This window comes from Aphelocoma coerulescens, chromosome 2 (genome assembly GCF_041296385.1).
Source record: "Aphelocoma coerulescens isolate FSJ_1873_10779 chromosome 2, UR_Acoe_1.0, whole genome shotgun sequence".
Classification (NCBI taxonomy): Eukaryota; Metazoa; Chordata; class Aves; order Passeriformes; family Corvidae; genus Aphelocoma; species Aphelocoma coerulescens.
In genome coordinates this window covers 50,841,152-50,859,010 of record NC_091015.1, presented here as the reverse complement: position 1 = coordinate 50,859,010, position 17,859 = coordinate 50,841,152, and the positions used below count along the sequence as shown (strand labels likewise).

Sequence of the window (17,859 nt, the reverse complement as noted above, 5' to 3'; positions counted from 1 at the left end):
CAGGTAAAAGTTGCATGGCACAGGCTATGCTCATGTAACTCGACAAGCAGCTCTACTGAACTTAGCTTGTGCAGCTTTGCCCTGGTCTGGCTACAGCCCATCCAGGTTAAGAGGCTGTCTTGGAAGCATTACCTGAGCAGCTTGTGTAAAGATCTGTAAAATGAACCATGTTTTCAAGAGCTGAGTTGTTTCATTAGTTTAGTGGGGTTTTTAATCTGCAGCACTGCACAGAAGAAGGGTAGTGAGCAAACAGATCAGTGAGAAAGCTGACGGGGTTGGAAATCTGTTTGTGCTTGTGGAGGAATGGGAAGATTGTTCAGCTCAAGCCAGCTACTCCTGAAGCAACATCAGCAGCAACTAGAAGAGCGTGTGATGCTGTTAAAAACAGAGTTGCTCAACTCAAAAGTTTTCATGGAGCAGAGCTTTCCTTGTTCTTGGGGGACACTATGGCTATATGTTTATCCTAGGGAAGAGATAGCATGTCAACATGAATTTAAAACAAAGTCTAAAATAAGTAGTCTCTAAATTAAAAGAAATTGGCTTGAATGGTTTTCTTAAAAGTATGGGAATATAATTAAATGCCAGTACAAGCTGTAATATAAGGAACACAAGACTGGAGCTCTAAGAGGCTTGCAAAGTAATACCTTGTAGTAGCACTTCTTAGTGAGACTGATTCCTACTGCTGTACAAGAAACTCTTTCTTAATAGGCTCTGAAAGTGATAGCTCCCCTGACAGGAGATGTTGAGGGTGGATGAGAAGGGGTAGTTGAGAGTAAATGGGAAAAGGTGGAATTTGAAGGGCGTTGCAGGAGAGAGGAAATCAAGCCATGAGTCAACTGGCTGGAGAGTATCTGGTTAACCAAAGTTGAAGGCTTTTAGGAAGAAATGTTTATTTAAGCTCTTCCTGTGGCTTTGGAGGAAAGATTGTTTTTCAGACTTAAAAAAAATGCTGTGAGTTGGGATACATTTCAGCCTCTTGATCCAGTGAAGCCTGATGTAGTCTATCACTCCAGAAGAGTCCAAACCTCACTTTTCAAGGAAGTTGAAGTCCTCTGCAAGAAATAGCAAGCCTAAGAGCAAGAGGTTTGCTTTGTTTTTCTCAGTGAAATTTCTGCAGCAATGGACAGCTTTCCCTGCTTCCTTGTGCTATGATGGTCCTGGCCTGCATTTCTAAGCCTGTCTCTAACATGAGAACTTGTGCCTGTGTGGTGAACTAATCCAGCTGAAAGGGTAGCCTTTCTGTGGGTTTACTTTTTGTCTGGGTCAGCCCCCTGGCTGGTTGACTGCACTGCTACAAGGACTGTTGATGGTGCCAGGGAATGGAGCAGAAACATCCAACTCGGTTGCTGGTAGGACTCTTCCTTATTTCAGTGGAAAGCTATACTCCTAGCTGGGATACTTTTCCAGTCTTTTCAGAGACTCAGATTGATTCACAGGGTGATGTGAAAGCCAAAGTTGACACTGGATAAATGGTGTGGGAGGAATCAAGACTGCTGCCTTTCTACATGGGGAGCGTGTCTCTCTGCCTTGTTTTACCTCATGAAAGTGCACACTTAGCTGTCTTCTTTCAGAATTTTTTCCAAGGACTAGGTCACAAACTGAACGTAAATCTGTTATGATGAAAGATAGATGGCTTCTTCAAAATGTCACGTTCTTAAAATACATCTATACGTGTGTAACTGTATATATGTATGTATGTAGGCATGTAATCTAATGCACTTGCATAACAGTAAAGCACTGAGTTCTCCTGTTCATTTAGGGTCAGTTTCCAGGTGGACATGTTAAAATATATTTTAATTTGTTCGTCTCAGGTGTCTTAAAAAGTGGGTTTATTGGAAAACAAAATAAATTCTTTCTCAGCTGAGCCTGTAGTTGGTTTTGCTGGGGTGTTTGACCATGCAAGCTTCTCACTGCCCCACCTCACCAGTGAGACTGGCCATGTGCAGAACATAGCGGGAGCTGCTCTCTTATCTACTGTCATGAAAGGCTTAGGAGCTTCCCTCCTGAATTTGTGGGGGAAGTGGTATGAAATAGATTAACACCTTTATGAGGGGTGAGGGGTTACTGTAAGGAACTCAACTAGCCAGAGAAGGAAGCTGATGTATTGCCCTGAGCCTCTGCCCTTCAGTGGGAGCTTCCCTGTGGGTTGCCATATGGATCTGTGCTGCTGGGAGGTCGATACCTGAGAAGGATGGCACTGCTATGCTGCAAGGGATCGTTTTGGGGTTGTCACATTGAGTTAGCTCAGGCAGCCTTGTGGATGGCTTTGAAGTCAGGCTTGCAGGTTTGAGAATCAGAAATGAAGCTTTGTCAACAAAATGGAGTCAACTGTGCTTTTTCTAAAGCTGGGATTTATATCAAGAGACTGAATTTCTTTGTACTTGTAGTTACTGTTTTGTGTGGTATTTCAGTGAGTTCCTGAGTGCAGCATATAAGCAGATGGTTATTGGGGAAGATGGATTTGACATGTGTCACTGTCCAAAACTACTGTTCTGCCTAGAACTGTAGGCAAAAAGTCTGTTCTTGCAGTACAAACCAAAATGATTGTTTAGTTGTATCTGGCATGAGTTGACCTGGCCTCTAGCCCTCCCTCCATCAAAGCTTCTTTTAAAATTATCTTTGTGAGGAACTTCAAGTGAGAATGTTTTAGTGTTTTACACACATTAGACTGAAGCCTTTAAATTGGTCCAGCTACTGTGATTTGTACTATGGCTGCACCAGTATTACTGCAAATTCACTGCTAAAGTTGTTAGTTGTAGTACCTGTCACTGCAACTGTGTAGGGTCTTACAGTTCATTTTTCTAGTGTAAGAACATTAGGAAGTTTGTATCCAGTTCTTGATGCTGGAGAAAGCAAACTGTTACGTCCTGGTTGTTTTATCCCGCTTTGAAACAGTGATAAGTAACTGGAAAAGTTCAGTGAAACAAGACCACTGTATCTTTTTGTGACCTTAAGGAACTGAAAATGAACCACTTATGGCTGGAACACCTTCCATTTAGTGGAAGAGGGCTTACTTGAGACATACAAAAAAGTTTCCTTCAGGACTTTTTGTATTTACTATGCTTGTAAAAGCCAAAGAGGAGTTTGTCAGAGAAGAAGCATCTCAGCTGCTTTTTCCCCGCTAAGTAGGGTTAACTTAGTCTTAAGTTCCTTAATGGTTAAAGCATAAATTCTCCATACTGAAGTAGGAAAGTGTATGTTTAATATTCTTTATTCAATACCTGTGATCCATTCACCCCTGAAATACTGAAGAATTCCTCAGTAGAACCAAAATTTGCTTTTAAGTTTGAATTTTCTCTCCAGAGGGTTTGCACCTTCATTGGAAAACTTGAGATTGGGAAACTTAAATATCAAAATTAATGCCTGAAAAATTATACCTCCCTCCCATCTTTGGACGAATGGATGGACGGAATAAAAAAATCCTAGAGACCTTTTCAAATATGTTCATGCAAGCCACCATTGATGTGTTGCAGTGCAGTTACCATAAGCAGCCTTCATGCATCTCATGGTGCTGCCACTGTGGTGTGTTGAGCTGCAGTTGGATAAATTCCTGGACTGAATTGGTGTAACATGCATCTAACAACATGGCTCAGCATCTGGATTATCAGACCCTGCTGTTTCAGAGAGCTGAGTTAGCATCTTCAAATATCTGTGTGCTTTGTGGACCTAGCTGTGGACATATTGATTTAATTTGAGTATCAGACAGCGGAAACCACGCAGTGAGGGCATCAGCACCTCTGTAGTTGCTCTTCAGAACACAAGCTTTGTAGCAGTTTTTCTTTCTCCCAGAGCATTGTATGCTTTTGATCATATTTTTTTCATTTAAAAAAGCAGCACTAGTGAAAACTTGGGGAGTCTAGAACATCAAATATTCCATAGGAATATTTAAGTTAAGTAAACATGGAATGATATAAAGTTTTTTATAACTTGAGGCTCTAGTTCCTATTGTTCAACAGACGACAGGAAATACAAAAAATTGCTGAGTGCTACCATTCTACAAAATGGCAAGTCCTGATTTGGGCACCTCTGTAGTCAGCACAGATATCCTGAAGCATGGCCAAGTTCTGTAATGCTGCTACCTTGCTACTTCTGACTCTTGCACGTTTCCTCATAGGTTCGTGTTGCACCATCAGTTGCTGTAGCCACTGTAGCAAGATCATGACTAGTTTTTCCCTCAGATGGTGAAATGTACATAAGAGGGAGCTCACAGAAGTGTCCACCTAAAGGGAGCTTGCAAAGGACGCCCAGTTTCCGATACGACTTTGCCCTTCACCTTTTACTCAAAACCGAAATGCGCTGCTAGCAATAGCTAGTGATGGGTGTCTGCATTGCTTTCCTTCACGTTTGTCTGCCTCACTGGAAGCTGCGTGTGCAGTTTCCTGGTGTGGTGGCCCTCTGGAATGTATCACCTGCACAAGGACTGTTGCACTTCAGTTTTGCTCTTGAGGAATTGGAAGTACCAGTTTCAACCCTAAAGTTTTAAAGATACACTGTAAAGTCATCTACTTGTTTTTAACAAACACAAGACACTGGTGACATCTCTAATAGAATGGGGACTGGTATTGGCCATCTTCAGACCCCTGAGAAGCCACAAGTGGAGAGGTACAGCAGCAACTAAATTATGTACTGCATTGTCCAACAGCAGGAAACAAAACAGTTGTTCTCCATCTCAAATTCAGTAACCCAGCATAATTCTTGGCTAAACACAGGCCTTGTCTTCTGTCTCCCAAGTGTGTGAACTGGTTGACCATCTAACTGACTAGCACTAGAAAAATTATGACATACCATGAGGAGAGAGCATCATAAAAGCTGTTTTTCTTTACAATTATTTGTTGTTAAAAAGATTGTGTGGTGTCTGAGCAGAACAAGAAATGCTGCTGCTTAACAGGCTTCCTAAAAAGCTGACCTCTCCAAGTTCCGCACAGGAAATGCCTGCAGAACAGCAGGAGTGAGTTTTCATGGCAGAACTCTGACATCTTACAGTAATCAAAGTGAACAAGGGCTTTCCATGTGAAGAAGAATCCCAAAAGTTGTGCTTAATGCTCTTGGCTTTTGCTTCAGATGTAGATAACTTGCCTATTGCTATTCCCCCCATCATAATTCTGCATGTTTGATGCTGGTTAGCCTTCCTAGGCTGTTGTAGCTTATTTGGGCAGAGTGCAGGATCCTCTGAATTTTACCAAAACTTCACCAGTATCCTGGATATTAGTCTTAGCATTTTGGGCATCCCTCACTGATCTGAGCTTGGGCAAGTAAAAATAAGTCCAGATGATGAGATGTGTAGTTGGTAGACAACCTTGTGCTATTGTTATTTGCCCTACCATATCTGGTACCTACAGCTGAAAGATCACAGCATCCACAGGGAATTGCTACCTCTCCTGCTACAATGGAGTTCTTGAAAGGTGGACTCTGGTTTTAGTGGGGGTTAATGAGGAAGCTGGGATTGCTCCTATCTCTAAGGTATAAAAAGGGATGCATATTACATAGATCATGCTTCTAAATTGGTACTGCTGTACAAAAGGCAAAAATAAGTGAATCAAGGCTTTTATGCTTTCACAGACATCATTGTTAAAATTGGAATATGAGTGGATAGTTTCCCTAACACTTCTCAAGGAGATACCTCTTTCTCTTTGCTAGAGAAGGAAGGTGTTTTGCTGTACTTGATGGCAATCTAGGTCTGTTTTGGAAGAAATGCATGCTTTTTCCCTACAGTAGGGCAGGTTCTGTATTTGAATGGCAAAGAAGAGATGGAGGCACAGTATTGTTATGTGTGGCCTTTTCCAGCTAGGTCTGAGGCCTACTGGCTTTTATGAAGCCTTAATCCATGGCCAATTGTGACTTCATGTCTGCTTCACGAAGTGTTGTAATGAGATTTTCATTTTTTGTCAAATTCGCCTGCCAGAAACTTTGTGAGAGGGCAGGTCAGGTCAGCCTCCAGTGGGACTGGGATATGTAGGCTGTCTATGAGTTTGAAGACATTCCCTGTTAAAACTGTAGTGAAGGTGACTCTGGGATCTCACGAAAGAGGAAGAGCTGAAAGACCTGTTCCTCTTACTGAATCCTGGGCTGCAGGCTGGCTGTCAAGTAGCACTCCTGTTTTCCCAGACAGTTTGCAGGAGAATTCTTTGGAGTAAAGATGGAAATGTTGTCTTGTCTGATTTTGTTGGGGTTGTCTTCAACTTGTCTCCAGAGAGCAATCAGGTGGCCAAGTTAGTCTCATTTTTCTTTCAGAAAAGGATCTCCTATGTGACCTGAAAGAATAAGTCTAATTCAGACTAGTTGTCTTAAAATAACTTACCTGGAATGAAAATGTCCACGTAACACTATATTTAAATTTTTATGTTTTAGCATTCCAGCTGTTGGCATAAACTAGAAGCTGCTGAACTGAGAATTCAAAAATACTAACAACTATTGAGTGAAAGATGACAAAGTACTGTCTGACTTTCTAGATGATGCTGGGTCACATTGGGTAGTTCATAGATTGGTACATCCTCATATGTAGAATTAAACTGAGGGTATCCTCCAGGAGGTTCTGAATCTACAATAAAGCCTTTAAATTACTTTTTTGCTGACTTCAATAAGCCTGCATTTCTGAAGAAAAAAAAGTGTTTCTTAATGTTCAGAGGGAACCACTGTTTCAGTTTGTGCCCATTCCCTCTGGTCCTGTCACACGGCACCGCTGGAACGACCCTGGCTCTGCCCTCTCAGTGCCCTCCCTTCAAGTATTTGTATAAATTGGTAAGAACCCCTCTTTTTTAGGCTGAATACCTTCACATGCCATCATTTTGTTTTAGAATTTTGTGACTAATAAGTTAGTCTTTTTTTAACCTCTTTGAGGTTCACAGGCTCATCTGTTGGTTCACTGTATGACAAAAGTGTTGAAAAATCGTTAACCATTGCTATTGAACCTTTTCCACTGGGACCTGTGATCCTTCAGATTTGCCTGGTCTTTGTTTTTATGCCCCTTTCTGTAATATTTTGTGAAAATTTGGAGTAGTTTAGGAAGGATTTTTTGAGGAAACCATTTTTAATTTGAGGGGGGAAAGGAGACATGCTCCTTTGGTGTGCATTCTGCAGAATGCTACTACAGAATGTTTTTAAAATACTAGCATTGCAAGGTTAAAATAATTTGGTCTCTACCCAAGGTGTGAATAGCTATATGAATGCTTTTTACTGATAACCATTTGTTTTTTGGTTTTTCTTTTAAAATTGATTAACTTTATGCTATGTTAGGGGTATTTTCTGTGCAGCTCAGACACATAGACAACGCAGTCTATTCCCTACACTGTCATTTCTTACTAGAAGCAGACCCATCACAACAACAGTCTGAACCATTTTGAGGGAGTAGAAAAATTGGGTTCTCTACGTGTAAGAAAACAGGAGTGTGAATTTCTGTGCTAGTCTCTTGTTCACTATACTAGCTGCCTGCTGGAATTGCACAGAGAATTTAGTGCTGTGGCATTGATGCAAGGCACAATGAAGGTGTAAACTCCATGTAATAGATGTATGTAAACAATCCTGTCAGTTTTTAGGCTGCAATGTATGAAATGGGTGAAGGCCTAGTAAGAAACTAAGAGTTGTCACTTTATGCCTTCACCTGAAGGCGTAGTGAAATGTAAGCAGCAGTCCTCTGATGCATTTTTAATTGGTTTGGTCGAGCCTAAAGTGTGTTTGTCTTTTTTTCTCCCTAGCTGAGTATTGAACAGGCCCAGGCTGTGGCAGAGCAAGTCGAGATGAAAGCAAAGGTGGTGCAGTCTGAAGTCAAAGTAGTGACCACTAGACATAAGAAGGCCTTGGAAGAGCGGGAGTGTGAGCTGCTCTGGAAGGTATGCACCCTTACATTTGTGGCTTGTACTGCTGACAAGTGATTCTCAAACTGAAAAAATACTTAAACTACTACACAGCCAGATTCTGATATCCAAGGAAAATTGCAGGTTTCCTTAATGGGAGCTGCTGGTGGGGTTTTTGCAGGGGTTGCTGCATCCTCAGAGCAGCGCAGCCCCACACGCGGGCTGGGCGCTCCCCCTGCTGGCCCAGCAGCTGCCCCGAGAGGAGATCCGCTCCGTAAACAATGTCTTCAAAATATCTTTATGTGCTGCTCTAGAATTAGGTGCATGGTATAATCAGTTTCCCGATCTGCTTCTCATAAAGGACAGGAGCAAAGCTGTATATCCCATCCATTTTTTTTTTTTTTTTTTTTTAGAAAGACTAGCAGAAATTCTATGAGACCAACTTTCATTGTCCCCATCCCTAAAAACCTTTACTCTTAATCAAGGTAGCATCCTCCCTCTAATTATTTTTTTAGAACTAGTATAAGAAAAGAGTACTCTCCAGCAAGAATTTTTGCACAATCCTGAACTGATGGGCTCGTTTCAGCCACAATGCATGTGTGGTATTTTGAGAGGAGGAAAGGAAGTAACAGGCAAGTTTCTTATTCCAGAAAAGTAACTTAATGGTCATGGCTCTTCTCTGCTTGTTTAGCACAGATTAGTTTGGATTGGCCATTTGCATCCCACTTGTAGAATTGAACAGGAACACACTCTCACCTGTAGGATTAGGACTTTTAGATCACCAAGTCAAGCTGACTTGTCCGATGACCCCATGACTGCTATAGTGCCAAAAGGGAGCAATAATGCTTGGTCAAGATGGGAAAGGTTTATGAGTAAACTGAGACTGCTCCTATAACAAGCAGTGGCACCAGAGAGTGCAGCTGGAAACCAGGTGCTGTGTGGCTGCTGCCTGTACCACAGAGCTGGGCAGGATGCATGTACGTGTGCTTGGCGAGGCACGTGCTGCCCAGAAGCAGTGCCATTCTGCTAGGGCATTTCTCCCCTCTTCTCCAGCAACATGAATTGGAACAGTAATTTCCTGGTTTAATATCTGTTGCCAGCAAAATGACCACTCTGGTAGAGGTTTATTGTATAGAACTGCTCTAGCTACAGTGAGACTCATCCCCTGCAAGAGAAGCTTTGTTTTCTTTTGTAAGTGTCACTAGCAAGATTAAAAATGCACTTTATATAGTTAGTGTACTCCGAAGGCTGCTTTTTCTGAGGTTTTGGATTGAGGGAGATGAGTTCACTTTTCACTGTTAACCTTCCCCAGGAAGCTTGGCAGCTCTCTCTTTTAAGGTATTCCTAGTACAGGAGGAGTAAGAGCTGCCCCTAAGCTCTTTTTATCCCATGATGCTGTACAAATGCACTTTTTGGGAATATCTGCAGCGAGAGCAAGTTCTCTTCAAGTTAGAAAACATTATTTTAAGAAGAAAATATGGTGATAAATTATTTTAGCAAAACAAACTGAGTTGAACAAGCTCTTGGATCAAGTATGCTAATAAACAATTTTGTATACCAGAGCTGAGTCAAAGGATTAAGCTGAGACCTAAGTTAGATCAATTTGTCTTGGACATCTATTGGAAGAAACATCTCTAATTCTTTTTTTACAGTTTGGTAAAACCTGCATACCTCAACTTACAGCATGTTTGTACATATGTTATGTAGTCAGTGTCTAACCCCAAGGGGTGTTTAGACATTGAGTCTTCCTTTGTTAAAATGCATTTCAGTTATTGTTCTGCAGCCAAGCAGGTATTCAGACATCAGGAAATGTCTTTGCTTTATTGTTGCAAAAGTACATGTCACATTAGCTTTAAAATGCAGGTGTCTTTGTCAGATAGTCCAAAGTGCTTTTTCACATGTAAAGGTAGACACAGACATATATAGATGAGTTACAAAACAACCATTTTTGCAGCAATTTCAGTCCCTCAAGCAGGGACTGGCAGCAACCTTCTGTGTTATTTGAAGTGACGTTTACAAAGCATCCTGTTTTAAAGCACGAGCTCAGCATGACCGCCAGTATTTACAAGAAAGTATTAAAATAATTGGACCCTAAAAATCCCTGGAGATAGATGTCTGGTATTATCCAGTCACATGAAGACAGTTCTGGGCGAAGGGGAATGACAGGAGCCCATGTGCATTAGCTGATGCTGACTATCAGCCTCAGCTCTGTGGGACAACAACCCACCTTCTGAAATTGGTCTCAGTTCTGGTTAGTGAAGCCTCAGTCTCTGCTCTTCTTGAGAGGCTGCAATAACCTCTGTCTTCCCTGGGGGCTAAATGGAGGTGTGCCTGTGGATGATCTGTCAAGTACCTTGCAACTAGAAAACAGAATACCATTTGGGGAAGCAAATAATTACTAGTAAGCAAGTGATTCTTGCTTTCAAATGTCACTCTGATGCAGCAGATCTGCAGGGTAGGAATGTATGGTTTTGCCTGGAGGGTAGGAGAGACTAATAATCCTAAATTTGGATAAATAATTAGTTTTCCTTGTTTCTTCTTGTCTACATCGTGGCTTTTGGATGTTTGTTCTGCAGCTGTGTGTCAACATGCCGTAACAACTCTCCAACTGGCTTTGATGTAGAAGGGAGACTGGAGGAAATCTGTGTTCTGGTCTGTCTTTCCTGATGTAAGTGTGCTTTTCTCTCCCCCGTTTCCTACAAGGTGGAAAAGATTCGCCAAGTCAAGGCCAAGTCACTCTACTTGCAAGTTGAAAAGTTACGTCAGAACCTAAACAAGCTGGATAACACCATTAGTGCTGTACAGCAGGTCCTGGAGGAGGGTCGTACCATGGATATTCTTCTGGCTCGGGACCGCATGCTGGCTCAGGTGCAGGAGCTGAAGAACGTCAGAGGCCTTCTCCAGCCACAGGAAGATGACAGGATCATGTTCACCCCTCCTGACCAGGCATTGTATATGGCCATTAAATCTATGGGCTTTGTCAGCAGCGGGGCTTTTGCTCCCTTGACCAAAGCCACGGGGGAAGGTCTCAAGCGTGCTCTGCAGGGCAAGGTGGCCTCTTTCACTGTGATCGGCTACGACCACGATGGGGAGCCTCGCCTTTCAGGGGGTGACATGATCTCTGCAGTGGTCATGGGCCCAGATGGAAACCTTTTTGGGGCAGACGTCAGCGATCAGCAGAACGGAACCTACCTGGTCAGCTACCGTCCCCAGCTGGAGGGAGAGCACCTGGTGTCCGTGATGATGTGCAACCAACACATTGAGAACAGCCCCTTCAAAGTGGTGGTGAAGTCTGGGCGCAGCTACATTGGTATCGGGCTGCCGGGGCTGTCCTTCGGCAGCGAGGGAGACAGCGATGGCAAGCTCTGCCGCCCCTGGGGGGTCAGCGTCGACAAAGAGGGCTACATCATTGTCGCCGACCGCAGTAACAACCGCATCCAGGTGTTCAAGCCATGCGGGACCTTCCATCACAAGTTTGGCACGCTGGGCTCCCGGCCGGGCCAGTTCGATCGCCCTGCCGGCGTGGCCTGTGACATTTCGCGTAGGATCGTCGTGGCCGACAAGGACAATCATCGCATCCAGATCTTCACGTTTGAGGGGCAGTTCATTCTGAAGTTTGGGGAGAAAGGAACAAAGAACGGGCAATTCAATTATCCATGGGATGTGGCTGTCAACGCAGAGGGCAAGATCCTGGTCTCTGACACGAGGAACCATCGCGTTCAGCTGTTTGGGCCCGACGGTGTGTTCCTTAACAAGTATGGCTTCGAAGGGGCACTCTGGAAGCACTTTGATTCCCCCAGAGGTGTGACATTCAATCACGAGGGCCACTTGGTAGTGACAGACTTCAACAACCATCGCCTCCTGGTCATACATCCAGATTGCCAGTCAGCACGCTTCCTGGGCTCCGAGGGCACCGGGAACGGCCAATTCCTGCGCCCGCAGGGAGTGGCCGTGGATCAGGAAGGGCGCATCATTGTGGCCGACTCCAGGAACCACCGGGTGCAGATATTCGAGTCCAATGGTAGCTTTTTATGCAAATTTGGCACTCAGGGAAGCGGCTTTGGTCAGATGGACCGTCCTTCAGGTATAGCTGTCACCCCTGATGGAATGATTGTTGTGGTCGACTTTGGAAACAATCGAATTCTCGTCTTCTAATCTGTGTTTGAATTAGGAAGAAACTGTCTCAGGGAAATTCTTCTAAGAGAAAATGAAAAAAATACAACGTTAATTCAAACCTACCTCATCTTTAATTTTTTTACAGATGAATGTACTTACCTTTTCTGCAGGGAGTGAGCCTGTAAAATTGAATTCTATCTACCTCATTGTCCTCCCTTCCCTCCCCGGTTTCTTGCCCCATCCCCACATACTCATAGTTCAGAACGTTTTACCTCTTTCCCCCCGATGGGGTTTCATGCACAAACAAGTGTTGCTGTGCACATTAGGTGGTTTGTGTGGTGAGTTCTGTTAGACTAAATGGAGAAAATGGTAGTAGGTGTTTGTAGAGAATTTGTGTTCTTGACCATTCTGCAGTTCTGTGGGTGGGGACATGGGAGGGAGGGCCATTTGTTGTTGGTTTGGTTTTTTTGTTGGTTTTTTTTTTTTTAAATTGCTGCTGCAGCAGAGAACTTTTTCCTGTTCTCCTCTTTATACCTCAGTGTGTTTGATTTACTGGCGAGCACAGCATCTTGTTCCCAGACAGCTTTGAACGTTTTGTGAAAGTGAGTGGGAGTCACTCGCCAGGAAGAGCAAGTTTGCATCTTTTTTGGCATTTCTCTGTATTTTTTTACTAAAACACAGTAATTTAACAGCACAAAGTGAAGCTGATGAAAATGCACAAAAATTCTTTAAGTTTAAACCAAATTGTTCATTTTAGTGGCTTAGTGCGGTCATTGTAAAGTTAAGATAAAAAGCAAGGCTTCCTTTAATGTATCCTGTCGTTGAGAATTTCATTTTTACCCCTTTTCACCTGAAAGCTAAATTAGTTTGAAAAAAGTTACTGTTTCTTTTTATCAGTGCCCCTAATCTGGGAAACAGAAGAGGTTACAAGGAGCACTGAAACAGGGAAAATCAAACCCTTTTGATTTACTTTCTTGTGAAATGACTAGTGTTTTTTTGCCCCTCCCCATAGAATGACTTTAAGGGAATAACGTTTGATTTTGTTAGAACAGAAGTGGTACCTTTTTCCAAAAGTAAGAAATAAGCACAGCTTTGGAGATTCAGGGTGTGTTTTGGAGAAGTCAACAGTTGTTTTGCTTTGTTTTGTTTTGGGTTTTTTGTTTAGAGAGGATTGCAATAACTCTATCAGTGATGAGGTTTTGGTTGTTGTTTTTTTTTTTTTTTTTTTTCATCTTCTGGCTTCCCCAAAGAGCTGGACTGAAGATTTTGAGAATATCTTCTGTAGCTTTTAGGGTAGGTGGGGTGGGCCTGTAACTCCCTGCTGCAGGATCTCTGGCTACAGATCCAAGTGAAGAATTACCAGTACCAGCTAAAGGCAAACTGCATCGAGGTGAAACTTTGCTGCTTTTTTCCCAGGGCAGTACCAAAGAATTCTGTGTAAAATTAATGTATATGATCCTTAAAAGCTTGGAGGCAGGGGAAGTTTGCCCTTTAGGGGATATAAAAACAGGTGTTCTGAGAAGCAGAAACTTTTGGGGAGAATAGAGATCTCTTTAGCAAAATGTGACTTTGAATCCCTGGAAGGATTTGGTTTTATTCTTCGATTTCTTGCATTCTGGTTTAGCTGTTCATGCAGATATGGTCTCTACAGACCTGTAGCTTCACCCTTTGGTGTTGGCAAAGGAGAATTGTTTAAAGTGGGAAACAGAGGGCTCTTCTGCAATGCAAAAACTCATGTGTCAGTACTCTTGGGTTTGGAAGTGCCATGGGATTTACCTTACTGTTTGCAAGAGATCTCTGAAATGTAAACATGGTCATTGTTGAAAAGTCTGAAGAGCCTTAACCATCCTCCAAGGAAAGGGTTCATCTCTCTGCCAGCCACCATGCACAAAAGTGACCTGAGGTTGAAAGGCTCTTTACAAGTTCGTGAGAAATCACAAGGTGCACTTTCCTTCTTGCTGCTTTTCCCCTCCAAGGAGTGTTAACTTTCTGGGTTTTGTAGAAATACCGATGATGTGTGCAGATAGAGAGAGCTGCCACTTTAGAGGAGGCTTAAACTAAAGGACCAGAAAGAGACAAGAAAGATTCATGAGATGGCAAAACCTCTTTCAAAAGAAGGATGAGGAAAAACACCTAAGTTAAATGGGATAAAACAACTGTGCTCCCTTTCAGCCAAAGCCTCAAGGAAGCAGACTCTTCAAAGCAGTGTGTTTCAGTTAGGCTTAATCTTAGGATGGCATGGTTTAAAAACAGTCTTGAAAGGATAATCTTTTATACAGATGTCTGTCATTAAATTTCTGTGGCCACACAAAATGTGTATGAGAGAGAGCTAGTTTACCTTCAAGTTTTGCAAGTTCTGCCTGTGTACACGCCTCCCTTCTTGGGGGTGGCCTACAGTTGTGACAGATGTCCATGGTTGTCTTGTATTATTCAGCCCAAGAATTATTTGCAACTTGGGCTGTGAAAACTAATAGCCTGCAAGATGTAGATACCAAAGAAAACTGGTTTTAAAAGCTTTAATGTTTTGTCTGCAGTGTCCTTGCATTTATCCTATCATGTCTTAATGAAAATGCCAGGTCTCTTAATACTTTGACCAGAGTGGCTGACAGTGTTGAAGTGTCCTAGAAATGCTCTTGTGCTTAAATGCTTGTGGGGTTTGCCCTTCTCTGCAGCTAGAAGGGAGTTGTTTTTCCAGGCATTAAAAAAAAGTGAAGTCTGCAGTCAGGATTGTGTTGAACTGGAGGAACGTTTTGCCCCCCCAGGCTGCACCGTGTGGAAGGTGACAGACACTGAAGCTGCCCTTTGCTGTTTTGAATGGAGCCATTGCACAACCCCCCAGCTTAGTCAGGAAGAGGAATGACTTGAACTCTTTTTAAGTTACTGTCTATTTAACTCATAATTTAGTGGGATTTGCTTGCAAACCGAACCTGGAGTGTTTGACCTCATGTGTTGGGGAGCTTTTTCGTTTTAAAAACACTACTATTTAGCTACCCTAAAGAATTCCTTATCTTTGTGATAGATAGTGCTAAGCACACTTGGTCTCATTGAAAAGTGGTAGTGTAGCTTATAAAATGGAGTGTTTTATATGCAATGAAAAAAAGTAGTGCTAATATACAATGCCAACATCAGATGCCCCATAGGGGCTTATTAAAAAGTAATATACTTAAATGAGATTCAAAGCTTGCTCTGCTTTTCCATGCATGTTCTCAGGTTAATGCCCCAGTATGACAACATGCATGCATGGAGAGAGGAAAAGCAAGGCTTGGAAGCTGGATTGCAAACCAAACAAGCATTCAGAGTAACCTTCTTAACTAGGGGAAATGGCCTGGAGAAAGGTAAAGTGAGTGTGTGCCTCTCCGTTGGGGAACAGCAAATGTGGGTGACAGAGCTGTCTTCTGCTAGAACTCCCAAAGGATTTTCTCTATGCCGTGTTAAACCAGTGGCTCTCTGCAAACCTTTTGCTTGACAAAATGTTATCAGCAATCAGTGTGGCTGGTTTGGGTGTTCAGCATATAAAGCAATCTTGTCCTTTCTTAGAATTATTTAAGCAGGAATTTTAGTAGCAAGCTGAAGCAGATTCAGTACTTGATATAATGCAGGTCCTTCAGATAACTCACTCCTTTTTATTTAGTACCTTTTAAATATAACTTATTTAAGGAAGTCCATAAACCTTAAAGTTTTAAAGAAAGCAAGGGAAGGAAGATAACACCTGAAAACTAATGCATGTTAGGGCCAGACATAACCAACTTGGGAGAAAGAACAAGTCACTTGGATGTGGCATTCCCTTGGAATTGAAGGAGAGTGGGCCCAGTCTGTTATGTTACAGTTAAACCAAAATTAATTTCTGAAGAGAGCAGGTTTATAGGCTCATCTTGCCATAACTTTGATCATAAGATTTATTTGTTCAGTTCTAGTTTAAAAAAATATTGTGCCAAAGTTTTGTTTATTTTTTAAAGGAGTGTAAGCCAAATGGTGCCAAAAGGTAATAGGGTATTTTAAAGTAGAGATATTTAGACAAACAGTTTGGAACTGTATAAAAAAGGAACACTGGTACTTGCGTTAGACAAATATTGTACCTTTGGTCTCTTGGGAGTTTGAAACCGTTTGCTGTGGTACAAAATGCACAACTAGAGATGCCACTATCTTTTGCTTGAAGTTCTACCTCACTTTGCAGAAGTAAATCATCTACCTCGATTTAGCATCAGACAGGTTTGGGAAATAGTTGAGAATCTGCCTGGGGGGAGGATTCATCCTGCCTGTTGGAAAAGCATTTTAATTGAAACAGAGATACTAAGTGTGTACTATGTGGTGACTGCTTGCTTTTGTTTGCTTTTGTTTTTGCTGCCTGCCTATGGAGATATTAAGCTGCCCTCTCTAGAGAATCTGTAAATAAAACCAAATGTTCAGGCAAACTGGACTGAGACCTGAAATGCTTTTGAGTTTGTTCTGGTTTCACTACGAGGTATGGAAGTGTAAACTTTTGTTCAGTATTATGACACTACTGGCTGATGTGACATATTTCATGTTCATTTGCAGTGTTCTTATGTCCCTAAGACCTTTAGGTCTTCTCTCTACAAGAGAAAAACTTTTATGCATGCCTACCAATGTGTCCTGTTTGGGAAGACTGGTGTTATGATTGCTGTAAACACAATGCTATACCAAATGCTTGAAGGGAATAAGGTCCTGATTTTTTATTTTATTGACTTGGTGATTGTATTAGTATCTTGCTTGACTCAATGGGATTTTTTCCACCATGACAAAGCAATCAAGTTCCTATTCCTGGAGGGCAGCTTAGGTTCAGACATACTCAGGAGAGGCAGTTTAAAACCAGTGTCTTGGGGTTTTAGGCAAGTTTAGTAGTGATGTGCAACATACCCCCTGTTTTACCTGTGGAGTAAAGTTGCAGAAGCACATTTTCAGACTACTCTGTTGGGGGAAAAAAAAATCCTTTTTCCTCCCCAGTTCATATTGAGGGGTGGCAGAAGTGGGTACAGGAGACCCCTAATAACAATAGGCTGTGTTGGGTTTGGTAAATGTTATGGTGGGAAATGTACATTGATGTCTCTAAGTGATCTTACGGGTTAACAAGCCAGACTGGCATCTTTTTCCATCATTGTTCAACCAATAATGGTTCTAAAAATGCTTTGTGTACCTGCATGGTCTTAGACCTTCTATTAATGATTGTATCAACTTACAAACTCAGGTAGATAATTTTTTTAAGCTCTTTTCATGGAGCCTTACTGACTGAATGTTAAGTGTCTGTGTACTGATGTAGTTAAGTAACTTCCTTTTGAACTACCAAACTAGTTTAAAAAAAAAAAGTCCTTTTATAGGTTTGTAGAGTACTTTTCAGACAATGTAGTAGTTTTTCCTTCAGAGGGAGAGATGTCTGTTTCTGGGTTTTGTTTTTAGGTTTGGTTGGTTGTTTTGGTTGTTTTTTTTTTTTCCTAAAATGACTAGGAGGTTTTTAACTAGTTTGTAAGGTTTGCTTAGTCACCTGAGTTGGTGGGGGTTTCTTACATCTGTGACTCTTGTTTGTACTGTGCATTACCTGTCATGCCCTGCTCACTTCGTGCACAGGTCCTTGGAGGAGCTGAGGGTGTTGAACACTTGCCTGAGATTTAACTCAAATAGAAATAGCAAGCCTGGAACAAAATGAAGCTCAGCCCCATGAAAGCAATGTCAAACATGCATTTTTTTTCTCTCCCCCCCCCCCAGTTAATTGGCTGTAGATGTATGCCCCATCTTACAAAATTTTAACTAATGATTTATAAGTTGCACTGCCTTGGTGCAAGTTTGCATTGGGATCCAGGCTGATCTTGCAATTCTTTGGATGTTGGGCATCTTGAGTTGATTTGGTTTTTTAGTTTCCTCTTCTGTTATTTCTTTTCTACTTTAGTTGACTAATCATGCTGCTCTCCTAACAATAATAAAGTATCTCAGGAGGACAGAC

At 42.1% G+C, this 17,859-nt stretch overlaps 1 protein-coding gene across 6 annotated transcripts in view; it reads left to right on the top strand.

Moving 5' to 3' along the window:
- TRIM71 (tripartite motif containing 71) overlaps nt 1-12,257 on the top strand; it is a 57,173-nt gene extending 44,916 nt beyond the window's left edge. For all 6 annotated transcript variants that reach the window (XM_069005833.1, XM_069005831.1, XM_069005830.1 and 3 more), the window contains 2 exons: nt 7,692-7,826; nt 10,494-12,257. In XM_069005833.1, the coding sequence (XP_068861934.1) occupies nt 7,692-7,826; nt 10,494-11,945 (1,587 nt within the window). In that variant the 3' untranslated portion in view covers nt 11,946-12,257. The remainder of the gene's footprint in view (nt 1-7,691; nt 7,827-10,493) is intronic.
- Nucleotides 12,258-17,859: the final 5,602 nt, after the last annotated feature.